Source organism: Cariama cristata, unplaced genomic scaffold (genome assembly GCF_000690535.1).
Source record: "Cariama cristata isolate BGI_N322 unplaced genomic scaffold, ASM69053v1 scaffold14296, whole genome shotgun sequence".
Taxonomy (NCBI): Eukaryota; Metazoa; Chordata; class Aves; order Cariamiformes; family Cariamidae; genus Cariama; species Cariama cristata.
The window spans coordinates 21,001-31,827 of record NW_009622804.1 but is presented as its reverse complement, the minus strand read 5'-3'; the positions used below and the strand labels follow the sequence as shown (position 1 = coordinate 31,827).

General features: G+C 40.4%; 2 protein-coding genes across 2 annotated transcripts in view; one reads left to right on the top strand and one right to left on the bottom strand.

The window, feature by feature from the left end:
• Nucleotides 1-10,827, bottom strand: part of MTOR (mechanistic target of rapamycin (serine/threonine kinase)) — a 65,539-nt gene that overhangs the window by 34,576 nt on the left and 20,136 nt on the right.
• On the top strand, nt 5,092-9,995 carry ANGPTL7 (angiopoietin-like 7). Its single transcript, XM_009702494.1, has 5 exons — nt 5,092-5,470; nt 7,137-7,237; nt 7,580-7,774; nt 8,612-8,810; nt 9,826-9,995. Exons 1-5 carry the CDS (start codon nt 5,092-5,094, stop codon nt 9,993-9,995), a joined length of 1,044 nt encoding a protein of 347 aa, XP_009700796.1.

The window sequence follows — 10,827 nt, the reverse complement described above, 5'->3', positions numbered from 1 at the left end:
AAGTGCTCGAATGATGGACTTTGCTCCTGCACAAACCTCAGGCATAAATGTCTAATGTTTACTAGAAATATTCTTTTTCATACACTCCTGGGAGCTTTCCAGTCTTCCATTATCTTTGAGGGTCCCTAACAATATTCTCTGTCACTCAAAATATATTAAATTTTCAAGAACTCAGAAGTAAGAGATTGGACCCTTCCCTACCTTCCCATACAAATTAAAAACTTTCTTTTAACAGGGCCTTTTCAGAAGGTCCCAAGCCTATCTGTGAGGGAACACACACATTTCCTGTTGCCAGAAAGCATCTCAAAACTTGGTAGAGAAACCTTATTTTTGCAATAGAGTAGCTTGTGTGCAAATTCTAGACAAGAAGCCAAAGTCGTCTTTTTTTTTTTTTTTTATAGTTTCCTCAATTTTGTTTAAATAGCTCCTCTATGTGACAGATTTTACCAACCTAACTAAAGCTTGTTTCTCCTTCTGAAGAAGTGCTGAGAGCTTGCTTCTGGGATTAGAAGTGGAAGGCACTGCTACTTTGTGGATACCTTGGGGAACAGATAATCCTCTGGCAAAAGGAATTGGCTTTGTTGGCCAGTTTCCCCAATTCTACAGTTTATTTGTGTTCAGGCATCCCTCAGTCCTTGATTCAACAAACCTCAGAAAACAACCAATCGTCCCCCAAACAACTCTAAAAAACAATGTATTTCCATTATGCCACTAAAATTTATTCCCATGCTGGGAACAAATACATTTGAGAAACCAAAATCAGCAAAGAGCTGTTTTCAATAAACAGTTCTGATGATTGACTGCTCAGAGGCCAGAGTATCAGCCCCTTCAGCTTTTCAGCAAGGGTGCAGCACATTGCTCACAGACATTTAAACTGGCCAAATTCCCAATCTTGATACAAATGCTTGCAAATCAAATAAAAACATTCATGGGCTTTGAAAGCAAAAGCAATGAAAAGCATTACAATAAAATTCTTAGCCAGCCCTACTACTCAGGCTGCAAGTTTTTGTATCACCTATTCTTTATTAACCAGATTCAGTGAAGGCAGAGAAGAAAAAAAACTGCCAAAGATATTTAGCACAAAAAGGTCAAACACAGAGCCAGAGTCTTTATGTATTGGTTATGCAAAGAAAGGATACATTAAATAAAAAACGAAATGGCAAATGATTGTTGGAAGTATCAGTCATTTGCTTCTCACCAGGCCCTCTCACTTGTTCCACCTGTTCCTATGTAACTTGAGAAATTTACAATAATTATTTGCAGTAGGCAACAATTTTATTTGACTTTACTAGGGATTTAGTCATTACTATAAAGGTATAGCAGAGTGAATCTTAGAATGTTTATGAGCATCTCCAAAGCCAGAGGTGAACAGTTTCACGCTTCCTTGGAGGGGAAAGCAGTATTTCACAGAGGTTTGACAAAGTGTGGACTCCGGCGATCTTCCAGCGAGAGCTGATGAGAGCCTTTGGCATCTCAACAAGCACCAGGAATGCTAGATTCTAAGCATTTGCCGGATGCATATTAAGGTTTTGCAATTACTGGCTACCAAATAAATAGCCACAGGGTGCTGAGCTTTTCTTCTTGTCTGAGCTTCACATACACCTGCCAGAACAGCTTCCCAGACAACGCAGTCATTTAAATCCACCTCTGATTTAATGTGGCCCTCCAGGGACAAGAGATACCTGGTTCTAATCAAGTAATACTAACATACTTGAATTTGGTAACATCAACCCACATTATAAACATAGGGTACCTAGTAACTACAACCATGTTTAGACTCAGTACTCACAACTACTTCAAACCTACATCATTAACAAAGTCAAAAAGGATTTGTCTCATGTTCTTGACTTTAGGAACTCATCTTTTTAGCTACCATGTAGCAGAATATTTCCACATACAAAACATAAAGGAGGAAAACCAGGGTGATGGATCACAGACCAAGTGATACTCAATTTCTCTATCAGTATTGGGGGAAAGGAGAAAAATAGGACTAGGACCCACTCAGTCATCATGGAACCAGTTTCTCCCTAGCTATGCCCAAAACCATGCCTCTCCAAAATGTAACAGGATCCTGAATTCAAGTTGTAAGTACACCAGTACACAATAGTGGAACAGTTTCCTACAGACTGTCAACTTCTACAGCTGATCTAATCTGGCAATGACTAGCATCAGTAGCTGTTGCTGCATAAGTGACTACACTCAGTTCTCCATGCAACAGGGAAAGATTAATCTTTCAAATACTCATAAAGAAGTCAAATTCCATTAAGGCTAAGGTCTCTGCCAAGAGAGATCTGTCTGCCCAAATCTCTCTTAATGCTTCCTCAAATGGAATGACAGACTGGAAGATTTGTGCTCTTTTCTACTCCTGCATATGTCTGTCGTCACCCCTTTACACAGAACAAACAGAGAACAAAATCAAAGTCCACTAAAGAAAGATGGCTTGCATTAGGATACACAAATCAGAGGCTGAACCCAAAATAAAACCCTGGCTGTCTCATTTTCAATTAAACACTCCAGTGTAGAGAGGGGATTCGGAGGCCTTTCTGCACTGTTTCCTAACATCTGTATGCAACAGAGTTTGGCTGAATCTTGGATCTTTCCAAAATTTGTATAAAGAGTGAATGTATGGACCTACAAGTGGCTCCCCTCTTCCACATCTGCCCCTCATGATGTGAATGTGTGTGAAATTCAGACTGTGTAAGACAGATAGAAGAGTTACAGCAAGTGAGAGCAGCAGGAGAATGGATCCAAGTCCTATCTAACACAGTGGGGGTGTTAGCAGGGTGGCTTTTTGGGGCGGAGAAGCCAGAGACTGGCCTGTCCTATTCTTTGTTCCAACTTCGACAAAAACACGTTTCTCATCACAGGAAGCCTGAGAAGAATTTGCCCCTGGGAATGACAGAAGCTCCAGCTGGAAGAGGGCTCAGACAGGATTAGAGGCAGAACAAAAAGGTCAGGCTTTCATCCATGTGCAGTGGCACTTTCTGGTCTGAAGTATAAAAGCAATTTTGCTATGGAAGGTTTCTGGAATGTCCATGACAAAAACGTGACTGAAGCCTACGGTCTGCTGTGGAGGTATCCTCAGTACTTAAATCAAATTATACTTGCAGATCTCTGGAAATATCTCAGGTCACCGGTACCACACAGTAGCCTCAACAGCTGATACTACAGACTACAGTGGTTTCTGCCTGAAGTACAACACACAGGCTGTCACCCATAATGAAACTCAAGACATTTAGGCTGCCTGTTTGGAGATCTCTAATTCTGACCTCCTCCAAAAGATCTCCTGTTCCTCCTCTAAGAAAATCCAGGTTTATGAAACATCCGTATTCATATTCCACCCCTTCAGTGCTTTGATGCTTTCATCTTCCTAAATCTTTGCACCCTGTGTGGTCTCTTCATTACTGTTCTGCAGAAAAACTAATAGCCAGCTGTGGTGCAAATCAGAGGCACAAACAAAGCACCTAGCAGCAAGTGTAACAAAGCTAAGGAGGAAGAGAAACTACACCAACAAGAAACTGTGCTTCCTATTTCTCTAAAAGTGGATGTCAGATCAGAAAGGCTTTTCTAATTAGGCAGAAATCCTGCAGCCACTTTGGATCAGCAAAAGAAGTCTAGATGGGATAGCATGTTTCAGTTGGGTTTGTCCTAATTTTCTTTGTAAAAGAAGCAAGATTAACTTTCTTTTGTTTTCTTGGACACCAAGAAGCTTTCATGGCGTTTACTCCGGGAGCAGATACATGAGCCATTTACTCCTTCATTCACATCTTATCTCTGCCAGTTATCACAATCTGAAACTTTGCAGGAAGATGCAAGAACCCACATGTTGGGCAATTACAGAGCAGCTGGCCTACGGAGAAATAACTTATCCGTAAGGATCTAGAACAGAAGTTGCAGAACTTTTGCAGAAGGCTGCACCATTGCTGAAACAGTTCTACTTTGGGATCAAACAACTATAATCAATTTTTGAACTGTTAAAAGACATAGAAGAGGAGACTGGAAGTTGCTAGCTCAGCCAGCTGATACTGGACCTGTACTCTGAAGGTCTAAAGATTTACTATTTACTCTTAAATCCCCACTTTATGGGTACTTAAAGTGTCCACAGTTACACAGATTTTCTTCTCTTAAAATCCTGTTAATAAACTGGCCTCAATAATACTGGAGTTAGACAGATCACATTGCCTGTAAAAAACCCATCTGTTGTCAATTTTAAATAAACTGTCTTTAAGCATTACTTAATGTCCTTTCGGTTGTCCACTATGAGTAAAAAGAGGCACAGGTTTTAACTTACATATTTTGCAGACTTCTTTCCATCCCACCCTCATACATCTCGTCTTCAAAAAGAACAGCACTGAATTCTACAAAACAAATAGTGCACAGACACCAGCATCCAGAGAGAAGGATTAGATGCTGAACTGATGAATTTGCTAAAATATTATCTAAATTAAGAAACACTGCAAGCATAGAGTTACCTCCTACAACTTCTGGGGAATATATTAGTAGGACTTGTTGCAGCTAGGGCTACCTGCTAAGGAGTTACCTTCCTTGAACTTTTACAAACTTATCCTGTTCGGACAGCCTTTTCACATTCTGGATCTCTAATGCTCTTATGTTATTGAAGTGCCAGAACTAGTCACCAAGAGGACAACAATCCAACAGGCAATAATTGCTGGAAACTATCCTCATTTCCTAGCCCTCTCCCACACCCCTTCAAGACAGAACTGAGTGAAGTCTCTCCTGCTCTCCCAAACCTTCCTTGCCTGAAACTTGTTCAAATTTCACTCTGTAAACACCTGATATTAATAGATTAACTGGGAGGGGCCAGAAAGCTCTTCGTAGCTTCAGAGGGGTGGAGGTAAACAGAAAAATAGTATATAAGATGCTTTGAGACAGACTTCCAAAGTGCATAGACTCTGATGGGAGGGGTCTGAAAAAAAGCTACTTCTTCAGGCTCCACCTTCAGAGACTTACTTCATTGGAAGAAAGCTAGGTACCAGTCTGCTGTAGCACTTGCAGAAAGTTTCATACCTACCCCAGCTGTATTCAGCCTACCCACAGTCAGCTGGAAGTGTTTTGCTGCTGTAGGCAAAAATGCCAGCAAGATCCACAGCTCAGCTGGCATGGCTCTGCATTGTCACTATGTCTGTGGCAATCTATCCAGCACTGCTGCAGAAGCCTCCTAAAAGGAGAACGCTCAATGGGAACGCACAGTCCAAGATGACAGGCTGCTGCGATGAGATTAAGGAGCTCAAGTTGCAAGTAGCCAACCTGAGCAGAATGCTGCAGGAGCTGAGCAAGAAGCAGGAAGGCGACTGGGTGAACGTGGTCATGCAGGTGATGGAGCTGGAAGGGAGCACCAAGCAGATGGAATCCCGCCTCATTGATGCTGAGAGCAAATACTCCGAAATGAACAACCAGATAGATATCATGCAACTCCAGGCAGCTCAGACGGTCACACAAACTTCAGCTGGTAAGCAGGGAGTCGCCAAGCTCCCAGATACACCTCTTAACGCACAAAATGAACTAATGACTAGTGCTTAATACTAGCATGCCCCACTAATGCGATTAGCAAGCATGCATACTGAATACTTCTGCTTAAAGTACTTCTGTAGGCAGGTGATCCTGAGAAAACTAGTTTGATTTCATCTGTCAAAAGTCCAAAGGTCCAGCTGTATTTTAATATCTGTATGTTTGTTACCAGGGAGTGGAAAACCTGACCAGGTACTGTATTTGTACAGTGAGGAACTCAGTCTAGTATTTCATTTTCTGAGCACTACAGTACCAATCCAAAAAGAAAGGGAGCTGGCTTTGTCAGGGAATGGCTCTGGCAGTAATATCCTCCGAGTTCACAGTGCTGACAGGGGACTAGAGGTTGGTGAAACAATTAGAAATGCTCTCCAAGCATTACTGGAGATTTGTAACTGTATCTTTATGACTCTCTCTGAACCAGAGTAAAAGACTGATCCATTATTTCAATGATTATTCTCAAAAATTCAAGGCTGTAGATGATGCAAGATGCAAATTGTGATATAAGCCTAGACAGAACACAGTTAAACTGTTCAAAATTCTCTCTTCCCTGAGGGGAAATTTTACTGCACACAGTGATTGCACAGGCCTGTACTAAACGTGGAATGCAGCTGCATTTTGTAGGTCAGCTACCTGTAAAACCACTTCTAAAAGAAAGTGCCCTTTTTGTTGACTTCTCTCTTAAAATGAAACTCACTGCAACAAGCTTAAAAATTCCGTAAAAAGAAACTGCTGTTGTCTGGGATGACTGGGTTTGCCGAAAGACTTCATTTGGATTTTTTTTTTTTTTTTTTGATGCAAAGGAAAAATTTCTTAGCCTATTGACTAAATTCTTCTTACAAAAAGTTCCACTTGGCTAGTTTTGATGCATCATTGTTTACAGTAGGTCTTAAACAAAAGTTATACCATAATGAATCTCTTTGGAGTTATAGTAAAGGTTTGGAAAAAATACAGTAACACACAGAAGAAACTGGCCCAGAAGATATTTATACAGATGTGTCTCACCTCACCAGGTAAGAGACATTTAGTCTGTACTAAGTTGAAAACTATCAGAATGGATAAAGCCTTGCTTCAGCTAGTTTATCTTCCTCAGGAGAATACCTGTGCATTTTACCATCTTCAAGTCACCTCCCTGCAGCCATCATCTGTGTCACAGGCTCTAGCGCAAAAAGTACTGAGTGAATATGCCTCATCTGCAAACTTGGCTAACCTGTTCAAGCACACAATCAAAACAGGCATCTGGCAGCAGGCCTAGCCATTCTATTAGATAAGCCTTTATTACTTGGGGGGGGACAGCAAATATATACCTTCTTACCTTCCAGCACAGACACACACAATAGCAATGTGAAGAAAAAGCACAGATGTCTTTTTGAATAGGAGAGATAAAAACAAAAGCCCAAAAACTCAAACCATTATAAAGTGTCACTGCTACAATCTTTTTTTGCAATGCATGCATTGATCAAAACTACACCATTTCAGAAAAACATCAGACTTGTGGGAAGTCTTCTTCACTTAATTACTCCTTGTATTACAAACTTTAAAAAAACCATGCTTACAGGGGAGTTGTTCTTGCTGTTCAGATTCTTACTTTCTGGTTCTGATTCAAGTAGATGCTGTCTACGACTGCTCATCACTTTACCAGAGGAACTACCGAATCTCTGGTGTTTACAAGCTACCTCCTGATGAATTTTTGGGGAGTCCAGATCTGGAGGTAAGGATGTCAAGTACACAATGCATATTATATGTCTTTTCAAATATAAGTAAGAAATACTTATCTGCCACAGAGATGAAAAGAGCACATACTGAGTTATGATATCCTGCACTTTGAATCACCAAAAGGTGATTACGTAGGCAAACTTCAAGGAAGGAAAGAGTTTCATTTAAGAGGGAAAACAGAAAAAGCGTTCATTTATTAATTTTTTTCCATGATGTTTAAACAAAATAGGAATTTCTTCAAGTTGTGAAATCTGGATCAATGTCTTGTCTTGTGTTAAGAGAATTGAACCTTCCTAAATCTACTGACAAGTAAATACTGCCTTTTTTCCTGTTCTAGGTGTTCTGTGACATGGAGACAGATGGAGGTGGCTGGACTATCATCCAAAGACGTAAAGTTGGTTTGACATCTTTCAATAGGGACTGGAAACAATACAAGGAAGGATTTGGCAATATTCGGGGAGATTTTTGGCTGGGAAATGAAAATATCTACCGACTTTCAAGACGCCCCACTGTTCTGCGAGTAGAGTTGGAGGTAATTAATAACCTCTTAATTTCAGCAGCAAAAGGTTTTTTGTACTAAGTGATTCTCCAGTAGCAGATGCCATCTCCTACCTCTATAGGAGGCCTAAAGAATTTGCACACTTTAATTACAGGAGAAGGATGTAGGATAGACCTAGTAATACATTCAAGGACAAGACAGAATTATGTTCTTTACCATGAAAAGTCAGTAAGACAACCTTCTGCCTGCATACAGCTTGTGTTTCAGGGAACACGTGGGGCTGTAGAGAATCCTGCAGAACCCACTGCAGACGGAGATCAAAATGCTGAGAGATGCCCCATAAAGTTTTAAAGACTCTGAATCTTCTCCTTTTGCAGCACTTCCTTCCAGCCTGTGTCCAACACAGTTTGCATTGTATTACCCCAAAACAATTTCTACAGTCTACTAAAGGCTTGGGTTTGACTTAGACTAGTTTATAGCTGGTACAATAGCTTTGAGGAATAGGATATGTTAATGGAAAAAGTGAGCTAAAAGGCTTTATATCTAAAAGTCACTGTTTCAGAGAGGAAAAAAAAAATTACTTGAGGCAGCACACTGTAAGACAAGGATGTTGAATGCCAGAGCTGTGCACCAGGTTTCCATACATACTGTTTAATACCAGTGCAGATAAAACTTGGAAATATGATGCTTTGCTCTGGAAAGTTTCTTTGCCTTAGCAGATAAGTTTCTGCAGTCTAAGACAGAAAACACTAGCGAAAAATCTAGTACTTAGAAAAGATATGCAATATGCGCTGTATATAGCCATAGATGGTGGAGTCTATTCATAACTATTCTAATAGGACCTATTTCTTCTTCATTGTTCTGCTGCAGGACTGGGAAGGTAACATACGCTACGCACAATATAAGCAATTCACCCTGAGCAACGAAATAAATAGCTATCGTCTTTTTGTGGGGAACTACACTGGCAACACAGGGCGTGATTCCCTAAGGTACCACAACAACACAGCCTTCAGCACGAAGGACAAGGACAATGACAAGTGTGTGGATGACTGTGCTCAGTTCCGTAAAGGTAAAACACACATAAACACCTTCCTGTCCTGAGAGAGCTGCCTGGGTAATTTGTAGAGAGCCCAAGACTCCCTCTTTCCAACTAGTAAGTAGCATCTGGATGGCAAATCAAGGGAGAGGTGACCATATCTGGACAAATACCAGTTATGTGGGAAATCTGGCAGTTAAAGCTGATTTACACAGAGCCAGACTGTATGTTAGAGACATCAGTACTCTTCAAATGATTTAGCGTACGCTCTCACCTACACATACTGTTATCCAACCCATTATGTGTATCGGCCAATCTGCCAGACTATCTCAGATGCTGCTGCAATTCAGTGATGCAGGAAGTTATTCCTGTATATCTGTAAGGTCTTTATTTTTTCTTATATTTTTACAAAGTTTTAAGTTCTAGTATTAGGGACTTCTAATTATTCTCCTGTATTATTATCCTACATGCACATCAAGGTTCAACCTGAATTATAATCTTTATTCCTACTCTATTAAGAGTCTCTAATGAGGTTACTCTCTTCATTCAATTTATTTTTATATGAGGTCTGTCAAATATAATTGTCTTCACTGTGTCTTGCCCTTTATTTTTAATTTCTCCATTGTGCCCCCATGCAACATACAAATAAAATTGTCGATATCAGTCTCAATGAAATACTGCAGCTTACTTGCAGAGTCTGGAAGCCTTTCAAATGCCTTAAGATGCCCAAGCTAAGAACCCAAATTCCTTTCCTATCCTAACTCTCAGTGTCAGAAACATGTCAAGGAAAGAGTCTAAGAGGAATGAGCAACTAAATGAAATGCTACTGGACTAATTTGACTATGGAACCATAAAACCTTTATGTATTTAGTATCTATATTAAGTTTTGAATTTACGTGCAATCCCAGCTATTAGGGCCACAGGCTCTAGGGATTAAATGCTGCATTCTGGTCATTCTTCTCTGGAAAAAGCAATAATTCTTAATACAAAACATACCTGTTTTAAGTAAATGGCTCACCAGGAATCTATTAATTTGTTTTCTGAAAAGGTGGATATTGGTACAACTGCTGCACAGATTCCAATCTGAACGGGGTTTACTATCGCAAAGGGGAACACACGAAGAACATGGATGGCATCACCTGGTACGGATGGCATGGATCAACCTATTCATTGAAGAGAGTTGAGATGAAGATCCGACCAGAGGATTTCAAACCGTAGAGAAAACCACTATTTGATTGTACAGCTACATGATGCCACTGCACAGAAGGTGGGCAACGAACAGCTCAAAATCAGCCAAATAATTGTTCATTTCATTTAATATGTGTAACAGCTACATACTGGCTATGTACACACACAAACACTAAGGCACATTAAGCACCAGCCACAGCCACTAATGTTATCAGGGCTCAGACTTACTTCCTTCTCTTCAGGCTCTTTCCAAAGGGAAAAATACTGTTTTAGAATAGGTTAGAACAGAATGCACTTACAGCACCTTCAGAAAACCTACTGGTGTATTTTCGCTAGCATTGTGACTAGTGGGTTGCCTTAGTATTAATCAGCCAGGCACGGACTGAAAAAAAGCCTCCTTGTTGCATTTTCTTCAGCGTCTAGAGTAAGCATTGCTGAGTAACTCCTTCCAAGAGGGACTCAAATCACAAAACCGACATACTCATTTCAAGCCAGAGGAATCAATCAGAAGTGTCCCCGATGCACCTTTCTTTAGTGTACAGTAAGTGGCTTACATGCCCACAGAGGCAAAAACGAAGCTCAAAAATTTTGGATTAATTAGTATTGCCCAGGTTCTCTCCTGAAGTTTTACTGCCATCTCCTGCTGCTGCCTCAAATAAGTCCTCATAGAAGGCTGCACTCAGCAGATAGTCACCCTGGAGGAAGGATTTGTCTTACGTGCTCTGTGATATTTAATCCTATCCACAGATCACCTATAGGTTGATAAACTAAAATCAGCTTTCTGGGCTGCCACCAAATTATGTTCAGGTTAGAACATAAGTGTGCTATATGTCAGTGAGACTAAGAGAACAGCAGGCTAGCA

Coding starts and splice junctions, on each gene's coding strand:
- ANGPTL7 (XM_009702494.1), top strand. CDS start 5,092: ATGCCAGCAAGATCCACAGCTCAGCTGGCATGGCTCTGCATTGTCACT. Junction 5,471..7,136: donor GGTCACACAAACTTCAGCTG/GTAAGCAGGGAG, acceptor TGATTCAAGTAG/ATGCTGTCTACGACTGCTCA. Junction 7,775..8,611: donor TTCTGCGAGTAGAGTTGGAG/GTAATTAATAAC, acceptor GTTCTGCTGCAG/GACTGGGAAGGTAACATACG.